Source organism: Arvicanthis niloticus, chromosome 11 (genome assembly GCF_011762505.2).
Source record: "Arvicanthis niloticus isolate mArvNil1 chromosome 11, mArvNil1.pat.X, whole genome shotgun sequence".
NCBI lineage: Eukaryota > Metazoa > Chordata > Mammalia > Rodentia > Muridae > Arvicanthis > Arvicanthis niloticus.
In genome coordinates, this window is record NC_047668.1 from 56,017,839 (window position 1) to 56,044,591 (window position 26,753).

The window sequence follows — 26,753 nt, forward strand, 5'->3', positions numbered from 1 at the left end:
AACTCTATAGATCAGGCTGGCCTTGAACTCACAGAAATCCCACCTCTTTCTGCCTCCCGAGTGTTGGAATTGATTAAAGGTGTGCACCACCACTGCCCAGCTCTCCAGTGTCTTCTACTAAGTTTTACATTGTGCCAGCCAGCAAAGGAGAAATATTTAAAGGGGCCATGCATATTTTTCAGAGACGGTAATGAGGGATACTAGCATCTGGCACAGTTTAGTTGGTACTTTGGCTACACAGCTTTCATGTGCATCTTTCCTATCCTTCTGACCTCCCACACAACAGCAGGACAACTGGGCATCTGCCTGTCCAGAGTTCTAATCCTGGCTGGTCATGGTGGCACAGACCTGTAACCTCAGCATTTGAGAGGTAGAGGCTAGAGATCAAGAATTCAAGATCAGGCTGGAGACATGGCTCAGCAGTTGAGAGCATTTGCTGCTCTTCCCAGAAGACATGAATTCAGTTCCTAGCACCCATGATAGGTGGCTTACCATTGCCCATAACCCAAATTACAGAAAATACACAAAAGTCATGTTTTCTGTGTTTGTTTCACAGGCTACATTTGTGATCTGGTTTCCTCTCGTTCCAAATTCTGTATTAACTCCACTTGAAGCCAGGAGAAGCTCAGTGGATGCCATGTCATTAATGACCCAAGCTTCCACTGTGCCTGAAGGAGCCAGGTCCTCTACTGTCCTCATTTGGGGGCGTGGAAATTCTAGGATACACTGGACAGATTTTTCTAACTTGTAGTCTAGTCTTCCTGGACTCTGTTGTGTACCGGCAATGCTTACTAATAGGACCAGTCACTCCAGACATTGAGGTAAGCCTATGTTTTCAGACAGTTGAGTCAGTGGCCCAGGGGCCCAAAAAAGTCAGGCAGATGTCTCACTTTCTCACATACCTATTTTGAAAGTTCTCTTTCCAGGATTGAGTCTCCAGTGAGTTGAAGGGTATGGGGAGGGGGGCAGGAGCCAGATGAAGGGGTCTGGGGAGAGTGAGTGAAGAGGCTCTGCAGGTGGCAAGTGTGGCCTGTTCTTGAGAGAAACACATTGCTGTGGCCCAGGAACCACCTCCTGAAGAGAGTAGGGGCTGCCAACAAACTCCCCAGGGACCACATGCTGGCTCTCACACATGCATTCATGCTGGGATACCCTGCAGTCCTTGGGAAGCCATGGGAAGCCAGTTTCAGTTGCCATAAGGCATAGCCTGAGGCAGGAGCCTTCAGTGGCCCACACCCAGCAACAGGCATTCCTTTATGAAGTCTGTGGTGGCTCCTGTTGACTCCTGAGAACAATTCCAGCTCTTTCACAGCATCTATTTTGGGCATAAACCTTTTATTCTCTCTGCGTTAGGGGATGTGCCATGGTAACCATTAGCGCAAGCGAAGGAGTCTGTGATCCAGACTCATCCCCTCCCCCGTGGCTGCCGTAGTGGCGGGAGGTGTGGCTTGCTCATGAGTGTGTCTGATGGTGTGCTATGGCTTTCCGGGAGCGTGAGATCCTTTCGTGATGATGCCTGAGTCAGGCTCTGAAGTGGGGACAGGATGGCAGGGCTGTTGGCCTGTCACCAGAGGCTTTTGGGATTTCTGTGGGCAGCTGGTGGGCTGGGTGCAAGTGACACTTCTGAAAGTGGGAGCAAATGGGATGATGATGTCATCTCACCCAAAAATGGAAGCAAGACCTCCCCCTGTCCCTTCTACCCAGCCGCAGCCTTGTGACCCAGAGACACTCTGGTAGGAGGGGAAAACCCTGATGTGCCACGCAACTTTTTGCTTCTACCACCTTGGTGAATGGTGGGTGATGCGGGGGATAAGCCCATTACCCATAGGCGTCACTTTAACCTCTTTCCCAGCTCAAATAGGAAACTCAGCCATGCATCCATTATGCAGGACCTGGGGTCTCTCAGGGCTGCTGGCAGGGGCACGGGGCCTCTGCTGACCCTGCTCTGCTGGGTGCTGCCCTGTTTCCAGGGCTGTGGAGTGCGCCGGACCTGGATCCATGGCTCTTTCCTGAGGTGTCAGAGCTATGATCCTTAGGATCGACCCTTCTTTCTTTAAAGATATGGATGACATGCTTAAGGAGAATGTGCTTCTTAGATTTGTTATAAGGGCTGAATGCAACAGCCAACACAAAAAACATCTCAAAGCACAGTGGCAGGTGCTCAGTAAAGAGCTGAATTAATAAATGAACTCCTCCATTGGACAAACAAATCACTACATTAGAAGGCTGTGGTTAAGCCCTCAGTGGTGGTGGTGGTGGTGGTGGTGGTGACACATACCTTTAACCCCAGCACTCGGGAGGCAGAGGCAGGCGGGTCTCTGTGAGTTTGAGGCCAGCCCAATTTACAGAGCAAGTTCCAGGACAGCCAGGGCTACACAGAGAAAAACCACTCAAACTGAGCCAGGAAAGTAAGACAGGTGGAAATTTTCTGACTTGTTTATGCCCAAAGTGAACATAACTGTAAAAGTCCTGAGCTGATTACAAGAGATTGTGGTGGGGCAGGATGGCCTTTGATCCTTGCTCCTCTAATTACAATCTTGGGCAGTTTGGGAACCTCGCTTTCCTCATCTGGAAAATGGGGATAAAAATAGTACTCTAGATGGTGGGTGGGGTGTGAGCATGAATGAAATGTTGACATCATAAAGTTCTGTTCACAAGCGTGGCATGGTGTGGCGTGGCATAGGAACACACAGCTTCTGTGAGCGACGTCCACTTGTGGCACTCCAGGGATTTTGAGAGAGGAGAGAAATCTGTGGGTGGATGAGTCAGACTCTAATAATTGTGAAGATTTATCGATGTTTTCTCAGTGCCAGGCACTCTAGGAAGCATTTTTAATTCATTACTTTTTCAGTCTCTCCATGGTTCTGTGAGGCAAGTCCTGTTACCCACTCTGTTTTACAGCTGAGGAACCTGAAGCTCAGTTTTGTATCAGGCCAACATGATTCAAAGAAAAAAAGGCGGAGGTTTGAACCAGCCTGGCTCCCTGGAGGACTTCCCAGAGCTTGATACTAGCTCCTGAATCAGGCTGTCAGCCTCCTCAGACTTGCTCACAGTACAGGAAGTTCCCTCAGATCAGGTGCAGCGCCTTGCATCGACAACTGTCACCTTTGATTCCTTTGCTTCATCACTTGGCTCTTTGTCCTGGCTCTACTTGTCCCATGTGACCCCGAGACAGTGGCTGGCAGCTCCTGACTCACCTTTGGTTCCTTTCATCCTTCTGTAGCATCAGTTTTTTTTTTTTAAAAAAAAAAAGGTCCCAGGTAAGGCCTCTGATTGGCTCTGTCAGATCACATGTTCACTGTGGACCAGGGTGGGTACTAGGGCATGAATGTAAGCGCAGTCAACACCTTCAGAAATCCCCAGAATACTGGAGGTGGGAAGGAGGGGCTGCTGGGCTCTGACTTTGGTCCTGTTTGGGTGGAACAGAGATGGAGGCCTGTGGGCGCTGATGGGTTTATTTTGGTTCAGAGTGATACAGGGGCTCTAGCTGAAGTGGGCGCAAGGGAGGAGCAGAGACCTGAGGCATCAGTTCTGAGGTGTTGAGGAGGTGGAGCCTGGAGAAGAAGGTGGAGATGATGTTGGGGATAGTGTATGGTACAAATTTGAGGCCCCAGCAGGAGGCAGGATGAGGGGGGCTGTGGCTGGCATGTGTTCAGCATTGACACCCCCAGTTTGGAAGTAGTGAGAATGAGGTGCTGTCATGGCTGGACCGGGAGGAAATGCATTGGAAGGACTAGACACTCTATGAGGGACAAGGTGCATGCACACTGGGAGGAAGGTAGCTGTCGATGGAACTGTGGGTGCAAAGAGCTGGGCTTGTTTGTTCTCTGGGACTTGATATCACAGAACAGAGGGGAAGAGTAGCTGCATCTCCTCCCGTTTCTGGAGGAGAAATAGAGGCCACACACCACCAATGAATGACCACAGTGGAGTGAAGGCCTTTTCCCCAGTGCTGGTCCCTCCCTGTAAAACTGCACCTTTCCTAACCATCAGAGGGTCTAGGAAGCAGGAGCCTCAGACAGTACAGTGCTTGCTGATCCCTCTGCAGCCTCAGAGGCTGCCACTTCTAGTCCTGTCAGATGTTCCCTCCAGAAATCTTATTTTATATTCCTTCAGCCCCTGCCTCTGCACATAACATTTTTATGATGCCTCTATATAGACATTTTAATTGATTTCCTTTTTAATAGATTTTTGAAAATTCTTTACATCTTATTTGTGTGTGTGTGTGTGCGCGCGCGCGCGCGTGTGCATGTGCGCACTTACATATACCACGGCACGTGGTGTGGTAGGCTTACTAGTGACAATACCCTTCTGATATTCATTCAAAAGTGTCTCTTATGCTTCTGTCCACATATGTAAACGTCTACATCTAACAGGCATAATAAAAAAGGCCATGTTCTCCAGAGAGTGGTGCACCCCTTTAATCTCAGCCCTAGTGAAGCAGAGGCAGGCAGATCTTTGTGAGTTTGAGGCCAGCCTGGTCTATAGAGCGAGTTCTAGGACAGCCAAGACTACACAGAGAAACCTTGTCTCCAGAAAAAAAAAAAAGAAAGAAAGAAAGAAAGAAAAGAAAAGAAAAAAATGAAAAATAAAAAGGCTGTGTTCTAATTTCCTGGATCTATGTATATGTCCCCTCACATGAGCAAAGGGACTTGGCAGATGTGACTAAATGAAGACCTTGAAATGGAGAGATTATCCTGGGATTTCTGAATCCATTATTGTAATCGCAGGATCCTTGGAAATGAGAGGTGAAGGCAGGAGCAGGGTAGCAGGGAAGGGGTGAGGGCGAGACAATAGCCATTACTAGCTTTGGAGATGGAAGGAAGGGACTATGAGCCAAGGAAAGGAGTCAACCTCTAGATACCTAGACATGTGAGAAAGAGGATTCTCCCTAGCACCTGTAGGGAAAGCGTGCAGCCCTGCCAGCACTCTGACCTTACCTTAGGAGAACTGCCGTGACTTCTAATGTACAGAGAGGCCAGGTAAGAAATCTGTTCTTTTAAGCCATGAATTTTGTGTTACAGAAAACAATTGTGCTGTGTGTGTGTGTGTGTGTGTGTGTGTGTGTGTATAAGCACCTTTGTTAAACAGACAATTACATTTTTATGTCAATGTAACTGTTATTCACAGCTGAGCCTAACAAGTTTCCTTTTTGGTTTTTTTCCCTGTAGTTAGTAGTTGCCTTGTGTTTTTGTTGTTGTTGTTTTTGTTTTTTGTTTTTTTTTTTTAAACTGGTCTTCTTTGTGCCTGTTGCTAATTCCTTCTGTAACAGTGTGTTGGAAATTCTTCTGTCCACATTTGGAGGTCTTTACTCTCTTGCCCTGGGTTCACCATTCTCTAGGCACATGGTTGTGGTTGCTGACATTCGTGTGATATTCGTGATGTTCCTCAGTGATCATCCTTGGAACACTATCTATTGGCTGTGACTGTTTTTCTGCCTTCCTCTTGCTCAGTTCATCCCTGTGGTTGTCTTCTAGGACAGGTGACTGAATATCCAAATATAGTCAGTGCCTGGACTCTGGTTGTAGAGTAGGCTAGAAGATGTCCCTGCCACTGGTCTGGTTGAGTGGCGGATGTACAGAGATGGCGGTGCCTGGCAGGCTTGTATCTTGAATCACCTGTCAGGTGGTTACTGCATAGTCTCTCTTCAGCTTCACAGCAAAGAATCCTTTCCCTCTTCTCATGTGCTGGTTCTCCTGTATTGTAGGCTCTTCTCCCAGCTTCCTCTGACTAGAGTGTGAGACCATGTGTGGCTGAAAGTATCTTTATTCTGTTCTCACACTTAAGTGATGGAATGGCAGGGTAAAGAACTCTATCAGAAGAGGTCAGATTTATTTCTTTTCCTCACTCCGACCCCACTCAGTATCTAACTGTGTAGCCTTGACTAGCCTGAAACTTGCTATATAGACCAAGCTGGCCTTGAACTCAAGCAAACCTCCTGTCTCAGCCTCTCAAGAAGCTGGGATGACAGTTATGCACAATCATGTCCATATTTTTTCTTTGTAGCAACCACTTCTATTAAATGATGAATAGTAACTGGGCAGTGGTGGTACATGCCTTTAATCCCAGCACTGGGGAGGCAGAGATGGGTGGATCTCTGAGTTGAGGCCAGCCTAGTCTATAGGTCCCAGGAAAGCTAAGGCTACCCAAAGAGAAACTCTTGTCTTAAAAAACAAAACGATGAGGCAAATATTCTTGGGGCACATTGTCAGATATTTTGGCATGTGCATGTGTGTGTCTGTGCATTCATGTATAACACTGTTTGGCCCATTTGACCAGCAAACTTCTGGTGGTTCTCCTGTCTCTACTTCTGGGACAGAGGTGTGCTGGGATTACAGACATGTGTGTTACTGCCTCTGCCTGGCTTTTGCATAGATTCCTGGGATCTGAAGTCCTTGTTGTGCCTGTGTGGCAAGCACCTCACCTGCAAAGCCACCTCTCCTGCTTACATTGTGGTGTTTCAGTACATCTGTGTAATGGGCCAGTCAGGTCAGGGCATTGGCATAGCCATCACCTCAAACACTGATCAAACACCAAGATTTTTTTTTTTTTTGGGGGGGGGGGGTTAGAAACAGTCAAACTCTTATCAGCTATTTTGAAATTTACAATTAGTTGGTGTTGGCCTTGGTTGCTCTCCTGTGCCACAGAGCATTGAAAGTTATTCCTTCATGGAGCTGGAGAAATGGCTTTGTAGGCAGGGCTGCTTGTTCTTGCAGAGGGCCTGGATTCTGAGGGTGTCGGTTCCTGACACCCATGGGTGCCATGGGATCATTTCTTAGTGATACAACATCTTCCTCTGGCTTCTGAGGGCACCCATACACATGTGGATACATAGTCACCTTCATTCAAATTAAAAATAACTTTTTTTAAAGATTTATTTTATTTATATGAGTACACTATAGCTGTCTTCAAACACACCAGAAGAGGGCATTAGATCCCATTACAGATGGTTGTGAGCCACCGTGTGGTTGCTGGGAATTGAACTCAGGACCTCTGGAAGAGCAGTGAGTGCTCTTCACTGCTGAGCCATCTCTCCAGCCCTAAAAATAACTTTAAAAAAAAGTTATTACTTTATCCAGTGGTGGTGGTGGGGCATGCCTTTAATCCCAGCACTCTGTTGGGAGGCAGAAGCAGGAAGCCTGGTCTACAGAGTGAGTTCAAGGACAGCCAGAGCTACACAGAGAAACCCTTTCTTGGGGAAAAGAAAAAAATTTTTTTTACTTGTATCTAGGTGAACCCCTGTCCCCATTAACCATGTCTTCTCCATCCTTTCACCTCTTTCCTTCCCCCACCCCCATACCTGCTAGTCTGTACCTTATTTCTATGAGACCCACATGTAAAAATCTTTCTTCTCCTCCTCTTCCTCCCCAAGGCAGGGTCTCACTATGTAGCTCTGGCAAGTTTGGAACTTGCTATGTAGACCAGTCTTTAAACTCATAGAGATCCCCCTGTCTCTGCCTTTTAAGTGCCAGGATTAAAGGTGTGCATCACCATGTCTGGCCAGACTTTTACATGCAGATGATGCCATGTGGTATTTGTCCTTCCATGCCTGACTTATGTCTCAGTCTAATGTGCTCCCAGTGCTGCACGCTGCTGCAGACGAGTTTTACTATTTTGTAACTGAACAATACTCAGTTGGGCATACGTCACATCTTCCCTTTACGTGGTCATCTGTTGGCGGTGCCTAGGTTGATCCCTTCTGCAAACAGCACCTCAGGAAATACAGGGATGCAGATGTCTTTGACAGGCTTTGTCTCTTGGATTCCTATAGGTATGGCGGTGGGCTGGCGGCATCCTGGATCTTATGCTAAATCATTTTATTTCCAGTTGGCCACTGAGTTTTGTTTCTACTTCCTCAATGTTTGTATTTGTAGAAGTTCCTTTTTTAAAAAGATGCATTTATTTTTAACAATGTGTATGTGGCTGTGGCCATGGAGGTGTCTGTGTATGTGAGTGTGGATACCCAAGGAAGCCGGAGATGTCAGATGCTCGGATGCTGCGGGTGGTTGTCATCCGGTTGACATGAGTTCTGGGAGTGAACTCTGCCCTTTTTAAGGGCAGTCTGCACTCTTTAACAGCTGTGCCATCCTTCCAGCCCCTGGAAGTGCTTTTCTGTTCTCTTCTTTTTCAGCAACATCACATTCTTGTTTTGTGGCTATAGAAACCATTGACGTGTTTTGCTACAGTTGGTTTGGTTTTATTCTGGTCCCTATCTTACAAGTCAGAGGCTCTCCTAATATCTGTTGGCCCTTGGTTGACCTTTGATTAAGAATTGCAGGAGGCAGAGGCAGGCAGAGCCCTGTAAATTCTAGGCCAGCTTAGTCTATGTAGCAAGCTCCGGGCTAACCAGGGCTACAGTAGTGAGACCCTTTCTCTGAAGGAAGGAAGGATAGAAGGAAGAGAGGATGGAAGGAAGGAACAAAAGAAGGAAGGATGGAAGAAAGGATGGAAGAAAGGATGGAAGAAAGGACAGGGGAGTGGCTGGATATGACGATTCAGACCTGAAATCACTACTCAGGTGATAGAGGCAGAAAAATCTCTAGTTTAAGGCCATCCTGGGCTACACAGAGAGTTTCAGGCTAGCCTGAGCTCTATAATGATATCCTGTCTCAAAAATAAAACAAACAAAACCCCAAAACAAACAACTGAGACCAACTAACCCAGAGAAGTTTATTGTAAGCTCTGGGCCCAAAGACTTGTCAACTTACAGATCCTCACTGGTAATGAACAAGTGATTTTGGTATTAATGTTAGTCTCCTGCTTTTGCTCCAGAGAGCAGGGTCTGGCTGCCACTGTTTCCAGTCCAGAAGGGGCTAAGAACTGACATCATCATTTAAATGAACTTACTTCTGCTGGCTGGGATGTTACCTCTACCTGAACCATTTTGCCCTCTAGAGAATCTTTTGTTGCAGCTTCAGGGGGCGCAGGTGTCTTGGGATGGTTCTTGTTCCAGCCCCTCTGTTTTCACACGTGCTTCCTCTTCAGTTTAGTCCCACAGGTGCCTGGTGCTATGGCAACAAGGATCTGTTAAGAACTACGCATTGAAAATCAGCTTTTACGTGTCTGTCTCTGATTTGACTGTTAAGTTGCTTTCCCAATCTTGAAATTTTGTTGGTAATGTCTTTTCCCTTGTTAAGCCTGTTCTTGTCATTTCACATCTTAAAAAAAAAAAAAAAAAAAAAAAAAGTCTGCTAGGTTGAAGGAGTTTGTAAGGTGTGGAGTTCAGCTGGTACTGCAATCCTCTCTAGGCATGCTGGCACATGCTTGTAATCCCAGCACTTGGGTGGGGGGAGGCAGGAGGATCAGGAATTCAAGTTCTCAGCTGCATAGCAAGTTTGAGGGCAGCCTGGGCTGTGTTAGACCCTCTCAGAAAAGAAAACTATAACAAAATAGGCTGTAGGGGTGCTTCAGTGAGTGGGGCTCTTGGCACGTACAAGGCCTTGAGTTTCATCTCTATCATCACTGAAACCAGGCACATAGGACATATTGGTCAACCCTAGCTTGTGGGAGGTGGAGGCAGGAGGGTCATGAGTTCAAGGATGAGCATTTTCCCCCTGAAGATCAGTGTGTGTGTGTGTGTGTGTGTGTGTGTGTGCGCGCGTGCGCAGTGTCTGTGGAGGTCTGAAGAGGGTGTCATCTCCTGGAGCTAGAGTTAAGGCTGTTTTGAGGCACCTGCTTTGGGTGTTAGGAACCAGGGACCTCTGGAAGAGCATCAAGCACTCTTAACCACTGAGCCATCTTTCCAGCCCAAGGATAAGCACCTTTATGCTGTTGTTGTTATAAACATTATTCAGGGTCAGTATGGACATGAAGAATTATTGAGGAGATAAAAACTGCTGGTGGTGATGGCTGGGCCCATGGTGAGGACTTCTGTGGTGCAGCCTTGGCCTCGGTAAGAAGGATGCTGTAGGTGTTGTGGGCTGCAGGAGTCTGCTGCTAGCTTGGGACAGTGGGTCCCAGAGCCCACTGCTCCCTGTAGCCAGGTTAGCTTGAGAAAAGAGTGTGGCTCTCAAGTTTAAGTGGACAGTACTATGTTCAGGCATGGGGCCTTGGCCACTAAGGAGGGCACTGGTCACACTCTGATGATTTCAGATGATGCTGAGGGCTTTTGCGGTTTCTGGAGAAACACAAAGGGACCTAGGTTTGACCCAGAACCACTGTTTTCTGTGCTGACCTTTCATGAAGCTCACATGTCAGGGACGTGGGTGGCCTGAGACATTTTCTTCCTTTCCCTTCTTTCCTGGGTGACTGCCCTTGTGGTCGGTGCCCTCTGTTCTGCCTTTCCTGACTGCTCCCTCCCTTCCTTCACCAAACTCCAGTACACGTTCCCCTGTGTCTCTCTGGACCATGGAGCAAAGTAATTCCCAGCTTGCTTTGCGCCTGGTCTGTCTCCATTGTGGGGTACTTGAAGATGCCCAGTCTGTTGGCAGGTCTCCTGTTGCTTGTAAGGTTCCAATTGCCTGTCAGGTGGGAGCTGGATGACATCCTGGGGGTCCGCTGACCCTGTGATGACCTTATCTGCTAGCTCTGAGTCCAGCATTCTTTCCCACTGACTGAATCTCTGGACTGACACCCACTTGTCAAGGTTTTGATGCGGGGTGATTGGAAACAACTATGGTCACAAAGGGGAAGCTGGGATTTGGGTGAGATCACTGGCCAATAGCAGGAGAGAAGCCTCTTGGAGTACTGGGTCGGATCAGCTTTCCTCTCAGGCTGTGGGGAGCAGTTTCTGTGGGCTTGGGGATAAGGGGAAATGGCTTCCAAGAGCATTCAGCCCCTCAGAGTTCAGTCATGAGACCTGGCTCACACCTCAGACATGTCCCAACTGTTTGAGCCTTAGCCATAGCAGTAAACTAGGGAAGAGCTTGGAGCTTTCCAAATGAGGTGTGGTGGGTGTCACTGTGTGGGGCCACTCTCTTTGCTGCCGCCACCCTCTCAGGTATTTGGGCAGCCAGCCTTGAACCCAGTACCCAGACAAGATTAATGTCGTTGGGAGTAAGGCGTCTCCTTCCTGGAGCCTCTCTAGATAGAGTGCAGCCCTTAGGCATAGCCTCTCCAGCAGGGCTTGGATTTTAACTTCTCTTTCTCCCGGCTCTGCAGTGCCCCGCCCCCCTCCAGCTTTCTCCTGTCTCTGCCAGTACAGAGCCCAAACTGGGGCACCCACCTCCCAGGCTATCACATCCCTGGGGAAGGGACGGAGCCCATGGGAAACCCAAGCCTAGGCAGTTTCCCGTTCCTGGTTTTCCAGGGAGCCCTGGCAGAGGGGGCTGGGAAGAAAGGCCCAACAGGGAGGGAGCTGGGAAGCAGAACAGGGAACTGGAAGGGGAAGGGTGTGGGTGGGCTCGGATCCAGCCCACCTCCTACTCTGCCACCATTGCCAATCCCCTCCCAGGCAGGCACACACTCAAGGCAGGGGCTTGGCGCTGTCTCTTGGGGTGGTGGTGAGGGGGCAGGAACCGTTGTGTGTCTCCGGAGTGAAGGGGGTTGATTTGTGGCAGTAACACACCCACCCTGAGCTGTGGCCTGAGGCTCAGGCTTTGTTATTTCACTGGCTTGCGGCCCACACCTGGAGGAGGGAGGAAGAAAAGCCCCTAAAATACAGCTGTGTGCGTTTGGTAGTGCTCAAGCCCACCAGTTCTGACGGCATATGAGGCCACAAGAGGGGCTTGGAGAGGGTGGCTTGCATGCCTGTTCAGTGCAACTATGGCCTGGAGCTCATCCCTTGGCACCCAGAGAGTGCAGCAAACCCGGCATCCCAGAACAGCCTGGGTTCGGGCCTCAGCTTTGTCAGTGGGGTGCCGGTCCTGGGCTGGCTGAGCAAAATGACATTCATTTCACTACATCCTGTGGCTGCTGTTCACTTCCTCCTCCACTCGAGGAGCAGTGTGGGGGCGGGGGGGTCGGGTGAGGACAGATTAGAAGGAAAATGTAGCTGGTCTGGGGGCCTCTGGTGGTGGCTGGGGTTTCCCAGGGACTGGCTGGGGTAGGAGGGAGGGTTTCGGAAGTGTTCAGAGGGAAGAAAAGCTGAGAGGGGAGGAGCAGGAGGCCTCTGGAAGTCCCAACAGTGGCGTGCGCTACACCTTTGAGTTTCGGAAAGGGACTGTCATAGCCTCCAGGCTCTTAGAGGAGGTGGAGACTGCCTCAGTTTCTCACACTCTGGGGTGCTGGTGAGACTGGGAGAAGAGAGGTCAGAGGCCAGGCTGGCCCTGGGCTGGAGGGTCTGTGCTGTGCCCTGCTGACCAACTTCTCTTCCCTACAGGCAGAGCCACCTGAAGACCAGCGCTGAGGCAGCACTTTTCCGAGGGCTTAACATCAGGATCTATGTTTAAGTTTTAGCTCTTGCTTACAAAGACCACGATAATTCCTTCTGAAGCCCTCACAGTCAGTCCCGCAGCGTCCTCGAAGCCCCAGCCTGCCTCCTACTGCCCAGCTGCCAGCAATGCCCTCCAGCGGCCCCGGGGACACCAGCAGCTCCTCTCTGGAGCGGGAGGATGATCGAAAGGTGAGCAACCCTCTTGGTTCTTTAGTGGACCCTGTGGCTGGTGACAGGAAAGAAGAGGGGCCTGTCCCCACATAATGACAGCTTAGGGATGCTGACCTGATGTTGTGATGGGTCATGGGTCACATATACTGATTGTTCCTGCCAGACAGTTGCTGGGAAACAGAAGCTTAGTTAAATTCTAAGCTGAGGCAGAACCTGAACCCAGGCACTCTGGTTGCAGGATGGTAGTTACATCCACTGTGGTCTCTGAGGGTCAACTTTGAGGATCAGAAGGCCCAAACTATAGGTCTGTGCAGCTTTGAGGGGTCATCCTTGTAGGGAGGGGGTGTCCAAACGCCTGCATTTCTTTTTGGATCTGCCCTAGACTACCTGTAAGACCTCAGGGATCATTGCACTTCTGTGTTGGAGCTGCTTGGCTCTCCCCTGTATTTAGTAGCGTTCTGGGACGCTGTGGACAGGAGGTGATCAGCCCACACAGATATTCTAGCACGTGGCTTTGTTCAGGTGCTCAGGAGCAGTGACATCATCGACCTTTGGAGACAATGATGGCTCACCCACCCAGGCTCCAAGTGGGAGTCGCTAGGTAACCTTTGATGTGACTCCAGGCCATGGAACCAGTGACTTCTGTATTTTCAGAGTCCTGTGGGAGGTGACCTCTTCACCCTACTACTGACCCCAGGTTGGGATCAAGTCAGTCAAAGGGATTTCATTAGATGAATGGGAATCCCTGAAAGGACCACAAAAAGTCACCTTGTGGCTGTGGCCACAAACTCCAACACTAGACTCTATGTCTCCTCTGTTGGTCTGTCAACTCCACTGTCCTGCCTCTCTCAGTCCCTGGGAGAGGTGTGTGGAGTTTGTTCTCCTGACAAGGGATGTCCATACGGGCAAGAGCCAGCAGCTGGGAGCACTCACATTCATACCCAGTCCTTTCCTGCCTCGTTCAGCCTTAGAGTGTTTCTGTGTTCTCGGTGTCTTCCACTCATGATTCTGTGTCCCGGTGGCAACCCTTGAAACAGCTGAGGTGCAACAGGTGGCCTGCCTTACAGGAGGGGATGCTGAGCTTTGTCAGTGGCGAGCCCAGATGGGGGTCTGCCCTCTTGCCTCCTGGATCTTACCTTACTATAACCACCCACAGTCCTGATGTAGACAAGGATCCCACCCCCAGTATATACACATATACGCAGATGTGCACATGAAAGGTCCAGGAGCCCAACCTACAACCCTGCACAGTGCTGTGTGTGTGCATGTGTAGTCATGTGTACTGACAAGCTGGGAATCCTTGTGTATCCCTGGACAGGGGCCCTTGGATGTTCTTAGTTCTGCCACCCCTCCCCTTTAGACTTGGCCTCATGCAGTCCAAACTGGTCTTAAATGTTCAATGTAGAAAAGGATGACCTTAAAGTTCTGTTCCTGCCTTCCACTTCCTGAGTCCAGGCCAGGCTTGTGCCACCCCAACTGGTTTATAGAGTGTTCAAACCCAACCTAGTGTGTACAAGGCAAACATTCTACTCATGGAGCTACAGCCCCAGCCCTCCAGCCTCTCCCTTGTGATCCATGGGAAATGACTAGATAGTCTAAGTTCCCTGCAGGCCTTCTGAACTCAAAGAGTGCACCGTCCCTGGCCAGAATGGTAGCAATACTTACAGTCTCCTGAATTCTGCAGTGGCCTTGGTGGTGTAGCTAATTCCCTCCTTTCCTTGGGCCTGGCCTTGTTTCTCTGCTAGACCCTGAGTCTCTTCTGCCCTGGCTCCATGTTCTGATGAATGCTGATACACCTTCACATACTCCAGACACCCCCACAGCTGGGACAGACTCCTGTTATTGGACTGTGAACCCCACCCTGCAGAGCAGCAAGTCACGTGATCTCTGTATTGTGATAGTTCACATTGAAGCAGAGGAAGAAACACTATACAAGAAGTCAGAAGTCCCAGGCCCCAGTGCTGGGGCTGCCACTTATGGGAGATGTGACTTCAGGCCATCTGGGCTTGTGTTTGCTCAGCTGGAAAATGGGGATAGTAACTCTAGCCTTGCCTGTCTTACAGGGCGCCTGTGGAAGTCAGATGAGGTCACGGGCAGGGAAGTGCCCTGCAGACAGCAAAGTCTGGTCCAATTATGAGGGATTACGATTGCTATTATTATCTACCCATAGTAACTGCTCTGGCTCTCGTGGCAACAAACACACACCCAGCACTAGATCCTGGGACTGATAGAGTGAGCATATTCACATACTGGCAGGGGCCATTATACCAAAAGATGACAGCAGTCTGGATAGACAAAGGCTAGAGCCTGGCTGGGCCTCCTTTCAAACCATCTCCACCTACAACACATATGCTGGCTCACCTGGCTCCCATGGGCTGGCTCCAGCAGAGCCACCTGGTAAAGGCAGGTAGAAACACTGACAGTTGCCATAATGGTCCTTAAAAGCCAACCTGGGACAGGGGTATTGTGTAGTTGTATATGGGGGACATGGACTTGCTCTACAGCCCAAGAGTCTACAGAGATGACACAGACCTGGCACAATAGAGCCATCTGCTGAGCCTGAGGGAAGGGATGAGGCCCTGCTGGCCCTTTTCATTCAGCAGCCTCACCTGCCTGTCTACACTTCTCCTTGCAGCCTCCGGATACCATTTATGCCCGACCTAGATTTTCAGGCCTTTGTTTTTTGCCTTACCTCTCTTGCTAGCTACTTCCTTGGTCTGTCCCCTCTCTGGGAAAGCCCTCACTGTACTCTCTTGGGTTACAGTTTGCAGACCAGTTGTTCTCAGCTGTGACTCCCAAATCAAGCATTTCAGCATCTCCTGCAAACATACAGGAGTTGCAAGGGGCTTTGCCAGACCTACGGAGTTGAGGGCTCTAGGGTTGGGACCCTGGGTGTCTGTCACTCACAGCCCAGGATGGTGGGGTCTCCATCCCTCTCTTACATGATTCACCAGGGTCTGCAGTAGCATGAAGAAGGAGACATGCCATGGACGGGAGCCAAAGGCATCACACCCCACCAGGGAGCCCAGGGCCAGGCAGATGGGGTGCGGAGTTGGGGTGACAGACAAAAGGGCTGTGCTCGTCTCTGAGAATATACAGAGGGATTTGTGGCAGTGAGCTCTGCACCCTGCCATCCATGAGCTGTGAGGGGCTGCTGCTTGGGGAGGTGGAGAACAGAGGTGGGGGGGAGGTAGTAGTAGGGTATCTCTGTGACCGGGGCTATCTCCATGACCTCCATACTGCCCTTTTCTCTGGCTTCAGAAACTTTGTGGCCAAGGTGCGCTGAGCGTTGTCTGTTTGCTAAGACACTCTATATGAATTACATTAATTCTTAGGATTGCCCCAAAAGGCACTGATATTTTCATGATTTTCTCTTATTAAGGACTGAATGGAAGCTTGGAGATGCTAAGTCACTGGTCTGCAGTCTCCCAGTTTGCTGTTCTGGGGCCTTCAAGGCGAAGAGGGTGGAGCGAGCAGTGGCCTCCATGTCTGCTGCTCTGCAGTGTTGCATGGGTTTCTCCTGCTGCGAGTTCAAGGGTGTTTGTTTAGAATGAAAGTTGGGATCTGTGTAGCTCCTCACGTGAATGTGAAGGCACATCAAGAGAGAGAGAGAGGGAGAGGGAGGGAAGGAGGGAGAGAGAAGGAGAGGAAGGGAAGGAGGGAGAGAGAGATGTTCTTTATTGGAGACACTGCTGTGAGTATCCAACTGCTCTTCATCTCTCCCTGTTTGGATGTACTGTTTCTTCTCTTCCTCCCTCCATCCCTGTATTTCTTCAGACTTCCTTACCTGTCCATGGGCCTTGAACACAGCTTGGTTCCATAAGTCTGCAGGATGAAACATGATCCTGAACTACCAAACAACAGGGTGGGAACTACAAGATGGTAAGGCCATGTCCTGTCACTCAGGCAGGTGGCCCCTTCTGCCTTCCCTGCTGTGGGTAGAGGAGACTGCAGTGGTGCAGCTTTGTGCTGCAGAGCTCAGTGTGTGTGTGTGTGTGTGTGCATGTGCGTGTCTGCGTGCGTGTGTGTGACTGTGTGTGTGTCCATGTGTGCATGGGTCCAAGGCTCAGGCTCTGTCCTCCCTCTTTCAAGTGCAGCCCAGAGACCTAGCAAGTACAGGTTTCCCTTGACACAGAGGCTCTTCCTCTGTGTGACATGCAGCTTAAGGGCATCGTTGGTGAGGTCCCCACCAGCTCCACAGGTCTGCAGGAACACAGCATTGTGGAGGCTCTACCTTACTGCCTTCAGATTTCCTCACATCGCACTTACGGCTGGCTAGGCATCGGAGGAGCCTTTGAAAAACATCCCCCAGTAGACTTTTCCGTTTTTATTTTTAAAAAAATTAAAAAATCGTTTATTTTAAAGTGTGTGTGTGTGTGTGTATTTCTGTGTATGACTAGAGGCTTGGATCCCCTGGAGCTGGAGTTACAGCCCATTGTGAGTTGGCTGATGTGGGTGCTGGGAACAGAACTCGGGTCCTCTGAGAGAGCCAATACACACTTTAGCCACTGAGCCACCTCTCAAATAGAGAAGAGCCAATTTTTTTTTCTTTTCACATGTTAATGACATGAGCATTTCTACTTAGTGGAGTAATTGAATGCTGGGCACCTGAGTCAGGCTTGCGCTGTACACAGCCCACTAGAGCTGACCAGGGCCCGGGATTGGCTTATATCATCTAAACTTCTCTAAAGTTAGATGCTATGGACTGGCAAGTTTAGCCAAGCTCTCAGCAAGACCTCCTTGCCTTGGGGTCAACCAGGCCCTAGATACAGACCTGGATTTGCATCAGGGCTTCCTGCATGACTCAGCTGCAGAGCCAGCACCCTGCCTGCCTGCCTGCCTGCCTGCCTGCCTGCCTGCCTGCCTGCCTTCGATGTTTCGGTGAGATGGTGCATATGAGTGATTGATTAACTTAGGGACCTGCCACATAGTAATTTAGCCTAATTAGTCTAGTTCTGGGTCAGTTGTTTGTGTACCTCCTTGTCTCCATACCTACCTGTCTGCCTGCCCCTCTCTGGGCTGCGAGGGAAGGGAGCCAACGTGGGGTGTGTGGAGTATGGCCTCTATGAGCCCAGCATAGAAAAGAAGCTCCCTTCTCCAGGTCATTCATGGGACAGAAGGGAAGCCAAGCTGAGACCTACTGCGTGCTGTGGTTAGCTCCAGGAGTCTAAGCAGGGGCCACAGCCAGGCCACAGTTACATTGGTTTTTTAAGCATGAAATGATAAGGAAGGACTGGAGCCCAGCCCTAATAGGACGGCAGGTCTCCTAGGGTAAGTGTGGGGAAGCCTGGAATCAGTTGTAGAGGGGACGTGGAGAGCTGAGCTTAGCAAGTGTCCCTTCTGGCCTGGGCCCAGGAGGCCTGGTTGTGCCTGTTGTTTCCTTTGTAGAGCCACGGGACAGTTAAGGTGTCCACCATCACATCTTACTTCACTGTAAGGTATGGCAAGTTAGTCAGACATCTCCTTACACTGCAGTTATGTTCGTAGTAACCTGGGAAGCACCTGCTGCTTTTATCCCCATTCCACAGGTGGGGACCAGAGGAGGCCAGGTGGCTGCAAAGTAGTTTCAACTAAACTAGCTGCTTCTGTAACTCAGGGGACACCCAGACCCATGGTGGGCTGCTGAAGGAGCAGTCAGGAGTGTGCTTGGTGTCCATGGGGCTGGTTGCAAGCAGAACAGTGGCTATTCCACTTGAGAGCTCAAAACTGAGTTTCATTTGTATCCAGAACACAGTAGGTGTTCAGCGGATATTTTTACTGTTGCCTGGCCTAAAAGTCGGGGATGAGATCCAGCCTACTGTGTGTGTGTTTGTCCCAGAAGCTAGCAGCTTGAAAGGCAGGATGGATACACTCACTGGCAGGCAAAACTCTCGGTCTCTCTCGGTCTCTCTGTCTCTCTCTCTCTCTCTCTCTCTCTCTTTTTAATTTAATTTAATTAATTAATTAATTAATTTTTCTAGACAGGGTTTCTCTGTGTAGCCCTGGCAGTCCTGGGACTAGCTCTGTAAACCAGGCTGGCCTCGAACTCAGATCCACCTGCCTTTGTCTCCCAAGTGCTGGGATTAAAGGTGTGCACCACCACTGCCCAGCAGCAAAACTATTTCAAATCCTTTAACATTTATGAAGCGGCTGCTATATACAAGTTTCTAAGATCTGTAGGAGTCCCAAAAGAGACACTAAGGCATGGCTCCTGTCTCCAGAGAAGTGGTGGCCTTTGGCTAGAAGGGACAAATTCTTTCCATCAGTAATTATCCTATGAAACCAGTGGATCTTTGCTGACTACTGTCAATTACTGAAGTGAAGGGTTGATGAGCTTTTGAGGTGACTCTGGAAGTGTCTCTAGCAGTTCTTGATACTCACAGGTCCTCAGCCTCTGTCGTTGCTGTGGAGCAGGAACCACCTCCATAGGGGGATGAGGCGTGTCTGCATGTGAACATGTACATGTAAGAGCTGTGTGTGTTTTCTACAGGTCTGTGATGCCCTGCTAGGGCTCCTGCAGCAGGGTGCTCAGACAGCCCAGGGCAGGGCTTTGCCTCCTGCAGAAGACAATTCTTTCATCAAATTCCATGGCCACAGACAGTTCCTGGGAGGTCAGCCAGCTGGCAAGGGCTGTACTTGCTTATTGTCCTGGGAGGCCTGGGCAAGTAGCTGGCTAGATCTGGCAAGTTCATCTCCTTGACTCAAACACCAACTTGAGGCATCTGTTCAGCAGATTCTGGGTCAGTGGCTTCTGCTCTAAGCACTAGTGGAAGCATGGATGGCTCTCTGTTTCTGGGAAAGGGCTTCAGGCAAATAGCTCTTTTGGGGGGACAAGGACCTATGTCTAGGCCTGGAGAGGCTGGTGTGTGTGAATGTGTTTCTGTGCCAGTGAATGAGGTGCGCTTTCAGTGTGCACTGCTTGAATTTTCACAGTGTGTACCTGCACATGTGTGCATAGAACGTGGCATAGGTGAATATAGAGGCAGGCTACATTCGAAAGACCCACTGGCTGGAAACGAGAAGATGGAGCTGTTGGTTCTGAGGCTCCCTCTCCTGCCTCTGCCTTTTACAAATCTCATAATCTCTCTGAGCTTCAGTTTACCACCTGTGTGATGGGAGAACATGACACCCACTGTGCTTTCTGTCAATCATAAAAATAAAGTGAAAGAGAGCCAGGCATGGTAGTGCATGCCTGTAACCCCAGCACTCGGAGGCAGAGGAAAAAGGACCAGAAGTTCAAGCCTGTCTCAGCTACCTAAGTTCCAGGCCGGCTCAGGCACTTGGGAGCCTGTTTCAAAACCCAACAACAAAAATGAATATATAGAAATGTGTTGTTGATTTTGCTGTATTGTACAAATGTGAGCGATTATTGTTGGCATAGCCCAGCTTGTCAGAAGGCAAAGATGTGTGTGGCTTAAAATAATCCATCCAGTGAGCTGTGCTAAAATGTAGGTCAAATCATAGCCTGAGAATTTTTAGAGAGAGGCTGGTGGGAACCCCCTAATCTAACAGGCCACCGTAGCTGAAGGTGCCCCCAAAGCTGTAAAGACTTCCAGAAAAGGAAAGTGACAATTATGTTTAAGGTCTAGACGATTTGTTTTAGGCTGGGTGTTGCGGCAGGTCCCTGACACTTGGGAGATGCAGCCTGGAAGCTCGTGCACTCATGGATATTCTGAGTTATACAGTGAGGGTCTCCCTCAACGCACAGACGAGAAACAAAACAGGTGTGGTGGCTCATGCCAATTAGCAGCACCTGAGAGGGGAAGGCAGGAAGACTGCTGTATGTTTGAGGCCAGCTTAAGCTACACAATGAGGCTTAGACCAGGCTGGGCCAAACCCATGGTTATCCTGCTTGTGACTGTGGAGACATAGAGATTTATGTAATTCTGTGCCTTGTGCACTGACTATTTGTCCAGGTTTGTAGGTTTGTATGTGTGCCTCATTTGTGTATGTGGACTCCATCCTCTACTGAGTATTTGCTATGTGACAGTCACTCATCTAAGGGTTGTTCCATATCTGTCTCATGCTATCTGTCAGGCTAGGCTTTTTAAATATTATTATTATTGTTGTTGTTGGTTTTTAGAACAGGAACTCAAGTACTCTAGGCTGGCCTAGAACTTCTGATCCTCCTGTCTCTACCTTTCAAGAAGTCCCTATTGGCCAAGCATATTAGTGCATGCCATAATCCTAGCACTGAGAGGCAAGTCTGAGGTCAGCCTGAAGTTCATGGTGAGCCTCTGCCTCCAAAACCAAAAACAACAGCTCTGGTTACTCGATTCAAGGAGCTCATAGCATTACAGGAGTGGGCCGCTCTCAGGACCTATCCATTCAGTCTAGGTAGGGGAAGCAAGCCTTCAGGGAAGGTGGTATAGGCTGGAGGACTCCTGGGCAAACAGCTGCTTTTGCACCTGCTGCCTATGTTGGGGCCTGGAATTGAAAGGAGGAGACACAGGCCGTTCAGCAAGAGCCCAGGGACCTTTGCAAAGAGTAGGAGCTAGGCTTGATCCTGCAGGTCCCTGGGGTTCCCCTCAGAGAGGGTTAAAGCTCTGTGGAATGACATAATCCACCTTGCAATTTGGAAAAGTCGGCTGTCCCAGCATCCGCATAGCTCACCATAGCAACAGCAGCAGCCAGATGTTGGTATCTGTCTGCTTGTGAATGATGGCTGCACATGGAGGGGAGAGAGCTGGGATTTGCTGGAGGCCAGGAGGGGTCCTCTGCTGGCGGGCTGGGAATGCTAGCCCATGTGAAACATTCTAGTCAGACTGTATGGAGGCAGGAAGAAGTAAGCCGTTCCCCAGTGACTGTCACGTGCTGGGTTCCTCTATTGCCTTATTTCTTATGCTACAGCTAGGAGCAAGCATGGTTTCCATTTTATGGATAAGGAAAGCAGGCTGCAGAGAGGCTAAGTTCGAGGTGACTAGTAAACAGCACTGTGTAAGTCCCTGCTCAGCCCAGCCCAGCTCTTTGCAAACCCCCCCACCCCACCCCCACCCCCGTCTGTAATTTCTGCCCCCCTACAGTTCTTGAGGGGCTAATTGAGATTCCTACCCTGACAGATGAGGAGACCAATCTGGGCTCAAATCTGTTCCCACTAAATGTAGTACTCTTTCCAGCTGCTCAGGTTACTACAGCGTGGGTTCTTGCATTTCAGTATTAGAGATGCCCCTTCATTCGGTGCTGCTTGCAGATTTGAGAAGCATAGCCCACATTCCTTTGCTTAAGCTGTCAGCACTGACACTGCATAAAACAGGCCCCTGACAGATGCAAGAATAAACCACTTGATAGACCTTTCTGGAGTCACTGAGGGCATGGCCCAGGCCATCTGCTCACCCAGTGTATTATCCCCTTGCCCAGTAGTATGAACCACAGGTGGGCTCAGAGCAGAAAGCATACCCTCCATTTTAGAATGCTATTTAGGTTTGCTTTCCACAAACCTGTACTGAGCTGCATGGGAAGGTGGAAGCCAAAGCTGGGTATGGATCCAGAAGACTGGGAGGTCTGTTCTGTGCATACCTTGCTTCATGCTGGGTGTGGGGTTCAGGCCTGGTACACAGTTCCCTGCCTGGTACTCTCTAGGTTCTGTGAAGCTGGCTCCTTCCTAGGCTGGGTTAGCCTGAATTGAACCCAGCAGGGACAAAAGTGTGCTGACTGTGTGTAGCATGCCTGGACAGCTTGTATGAGGGAAAACATGTAAGCAGCACATGGGGGGGACCACATGGCATAGGTTTACTGTTAAAGACCCCAGAGGCCTTTCCTGTGGGGTCATGAGAATGAGGGTTTGTCTGTACCAAAAGGTCAAGTGTCTTTGGTTTGATTTGATTTCCTTTTTTTTTTTTTTTTTTTTTTTTTTTTTTGTGATAGCTGAAGATGGTTTTGAACTCTCCGTATAGCCAAGGATCACCTTAAACATATGATCTTCCAAGTGCTGGCATTGCCACACCTGGGTTATGCAGCGCTGGGGATCCAGCCCTCAGTTTCAAGCATACTAGGCAAGTGGTCTACCAATCTGGCCCAAATGGCTTTGGTTTCTGGTTATTGCTGTATGGTAGCCATGGTTAGTTTTTTTGTTTGTTTGTTTGTTTGTTTTTTCCTGATTAAAGACTCAGACTGGCTTTCACTCTTTTATTTTTCAAATGAAGTCTAGAAAGTCAAACAAATCCCCAAAACTGTGATAAATGTAGTTTGCTAAAGAAATAATAGCTCAAATCCCAGAATGTCTGGGTAGTGATGATAGCTCTAGGATCTGTCCTAGGCTCTGAGGTAGAAACAGTGAGCGGAGCAGACAAGGAACCTGGTATTTGTTCACTTGAGAAACTAAAGGCAGGCAGAGCAGCTGTATTCTTACCCTGTCCTATGAATGAGGGAGCTGAGGCTCAGAGGGGAGGATCTCAGGATGAGGACTCGGCCTGCAGACCTGCTGTAGTCATCTCTATGACTGCACACTTTCCCTGATATCTTCCATAAAGACAGTCACAAACTCTGGTAGAATCAAACCAAAAGCAATGTCCTACTCCCAAAGTTGCCATGGCAAAGTAAACACACTCTGAGCTGAATGTCAGATCTGATCTATATGTCCCCACTAGTTTCTTAAAGAGGCATCCTTAGGAGCTTGGGACACAACTCGACAGAACAACAACTAGCTTCTCATGGACATGTGTCCATGGGCTGCCTGTGCAGGGCCCTTCCATGGCCTGTCTCCCTGGAGCCTTCTAGCCTCATCTCTTTTTCAGCCTCTCCCTCCACATTGGAACCTCTGCTTGCTGGTTCCCCCTGGAGATCCTTTATGGCTAGGCTCCTTACATGGTCCTCTTTAGTGCTTCTCCAGCCCATTGTCCTCGTGCCATTGTGCCTTGCCCAGTGGCAGTGTCCTCCAAAGCCATCTGTGACCCCTGGCCAAATCTTCTTGACATCATTGTATCAGGTCTCTTGCCTACTAGCCCTTCCTTCCTCCTCCAGTGCACTGGAGACCTCTTCTGTGCAGAGCTTGGTCTCTTCTGTCTCCTTTGTAAGCTGGACAGTCCCCACCAGTAGGTGCTGAGGTATGGCTCTCTGTCACCTCCACTCACATCTCTTCAGAGGTCTGTTAGAACTTGAGCTGTGATTGTCTGCTTCCTAGACATGCCATGAGTAGAAGGATGGATGGACAGACAGACAAATAGGTCAGTATTGCTCCTACTCTGTATCAGATGCCTGTGACTGGTCACAGTAGGTCTTCATTACATGCCCTACCAATACCTGAAAATCAATGTGGTGAACCACAAACTATTTTGAAGTCACAGAAAATGAAAGTTGAGTGGGATGTGGAGGACCATTGCAAAGCTCCAGGAAACATGGGCACCCTTGCCCCTTCTGTCCATGGTACCAGTGTCTCTGTGGCTTGGCTTCTGCAGTGAGATCCGCAAAGCCATTTTCAGCTGCTAATATCATGTGGGGCTGGGGACCAGCCTGCTGCCCTTGGGCAAGGGCCCTCTCCCCTTCCCCAACATTGTTTCTGCCAGTGGTTAGTCATGTTGGAGCCTGCTGAGTCAAAAGGGACTTGTGGGTGGTTTGTGGCCAGGCTGGAGCAGCGAGGCAGGACTTTCTAGGTTCGCAGCTCTGCCCCAGAAGATAAGCCCCGAGGGCTCAGCCCTGAGCAGGTTTTAATGAGTAAGAGCAAAGCAAACAGAATTTAGTGAGAAGGATCAAGAGGTGCCATGGTCTCCAAGACAATTGTGTGGCATGGTGGCATCAGTGCCAGGGCCACATGGACCAGGCTCTGGGGCAGGAGTGTTTACAGCCTGAATGAAATTCCTGCATTCTGCACAGATACAAGTATTGCATGCATTTTAAACAATGTCACTAAATTGATCATTTTATGATATTTTGTTTTCAATAAAGATTCATTAAATAGCTTGCTGCTTGAATGTCTGTAACTATGGAAGCTTTCCCCCTCCCCCACCTTCACAGAAATAAAATCAATTGTGATCTGGGCATATGGCTCAGTGGTAGACCCTTATGTAGCAAATATGAATCCCTGGGTTCAGTACCTAGCATCCAAACCAGTCTCAGAAATAAGTCCGTTACCAGAGCCTCGTCAGGATCTTTTGTTCCTTCATTTTTTGTTTGTTTGTTTTTTGTTTTTTTGTTTTTTTGTTTTTCAAGACAGAGTTGCTCTGTGTAGCCCTGGCTGTTCTGGCCTGGAACTCACTCCGTAGACCAGGCTGGCCTGGAATTCAGAGATCTGCCTGCCTCTGCCTCCGTAGTGCTGGGCTAACAGGCGTGCGCCACCACTGCCTGGCTGTGTTATGATTTTATAGTTCAGAAAATATGGGAGTTGGAGAGACAGCTCCGTGGGTAAAGTGTTTGCTGCTTACGTATGATGATCCAAGGCCAGATCCCTGCAGCCACATAAAAACTGGGACTTGGCTCATACCTGTAACCTCAGTGCTGGGGAGACAGAAGGAAGACCTCTGGTGCTTGCCAGCCAGTTCAGTGGGAAGACCCTGTCTCAGAACATGAAGGTTAGGGTTGCTGATACAGTTCACTTGGCACAAAGCCTGACCACCTAAGCTCAATTCCCAATACCCCACAGCAGAGCGAATGAACACCTGAGAGTTCTCTGTCACATGTCCACTTGCGCTGCATGTGTGTGCATGCACACACACACACACAAATAATCTATGTAATAATTTTTAAGGGCATTATTTTTATTTGTTTATTTTTGTTTTTCTGAGATGGAGTTTCTCTGTAGCCCTGGCTGACCTGAAATTTGCTTTGTAGGCCAGCATGGCCTCAAATTCAGAGATCCACCTGCTTCTGCCTCTCCAGTGCTGGGACTAAAGGTGTGCGCCACCAGCATACTTGGCTTGAAGAAATTATATTTTTTTAAAGGTGGAGAGCAGTTGAGGAAGACACCTGAGACTGGCTTCATCTCCATATGTGCACATACATGTGCTCTTTGTGTGCTTAAAGCCAAGTGTGGTGGCATGGTCACTCAGAAATGGAAACAGTAGCTCAAGGTTGCCTATGTAGGGAGATTGAGCCTAGTTGGAGCAAAGTGAGATCCTGTCTTAGAAGCCAGGCAGTGGAGGCAGAGGCAGATGGATCTCCTCCAAGTTGAGGTCAGCAGCCTGCTCTACAGAGTGAGTTCCAGGACAGTCAGGGCTACACAGAGAAACACTATCTCAAAAAGAAAAAAAAAAAAAATAAAGAAAACAACCAATAATAATAATAATAATAATAATAATAATAATAATAATAATAATAATATTTAAAGAAGTTGTGTATGGGATGTATACTTTTTTTTTCTTTTCTTTTTTTTTTTCTTTTTTTTTTTTTTTTTTTTTTTTTTTGGTTTTTTGAGACAGAGTTTCTCTGTGTAGTCCAGGCTGTCCTGGAACTCAGAAATCCACCTGCCTCTGCCTCCCAAGTGCTGGGATTAAAGGCGTGCACCACCACTGCCCGGCGGGATTTATACTTTTAATCCTGGAACTCAGAAGGCAGAAACAGATAGTTTCTTTTGAGGCTTAGTCTACATAGCAAGATCAAGGTCATCTAGAGTTATATAGTGAGACGCTATCTTTAAAAAAAAAAAATCAAAACACAGTGAAGTCATCAGAGAGAGTAATACCCCACTCCACAGGAGGTCCTTGGGGTCCCTCTAGGATTTAGCTACCCAACTATTTCATTTGGCAGTGCTTGGGATTGAACCTAGGGTATTATGCATGCTAGGCAGACACCCTGCTACCGAATCTGCACCCTAGCCCTCTGGATGTACTGGGATGGGGTTCAACTTGACCATACAAGAGGGTTGGGGACAGCATGGCACAGCCCTGGAAATGTGAATGTTCTGGAGGTAACACAGGAGGAGGCCCATGCTAGTCCAGATAGCCTGGAACACAGTGCCTTCTCAGGTCAGCTCTGGCTTACAGGGTGTGTCTGTGTCCACAGGAAGGAGAGGAACAGGAGGAGAATCGTGGCAAGGAAGAGCGCCCGGAGCCCAGTGCCACGGCCCGGAAGGTGGGGAGGCCTGGCCGGAAGCGCAAGCACCCACCGGTAAGTGTCCTTTCTCACATGACCATCTGCTGTGCCCAGCAGCGATGTATATCTGCAAGGCCTTGGGGACATGAAGGCCAGCTGTAGGGCTTTGCTACTTCCTCTGTTCTTTGAACCTACCTTTCCTTTCCATATTTTCTCCAGTTTTGAACTAGAGGCCAGGGAACTTGTCTGTGGGTGTGGGAGCTGAAATTTCAACCAGGCTCTAACCCCTGGCTTCCCACTGGGAGGGTACCAAGAAAGCCTGCCACAT

General features: G+C 49.1%; 1 protein-coding gene across 4 annotated transcripts in view; it reads left to right on the forward strand.

The window, feature by feature from the left end:
* Dnmt3a (DNA methyltransferase 3 alpha) overlaps positions 1–26,753 on the forward strand; it is a 101,542-nt gene that overhangs the window by 15,692 nt on the left and 59,097 nt on the right. For all 4 annotated transcript variants that reach the window (XM_076942221.1, XM_076942219.1, XM_076942220.1 and 1 more), the window contains exons 2-3: positions 12,260–12,502; positions 26,396–26,500. In XM_076942221.1, the coding sequence (XP_076798336.1) occupies positions 12,440–12,502; positions 26,396–26,500 (168 nt within the window). In that variant the 5' untranslated portion in view covers positions 12,260–12,439. The remainder of the gene's footprint in view (positions 1–12,259; positions 12,503–26,395; positions 26,501–26,753) is intronic.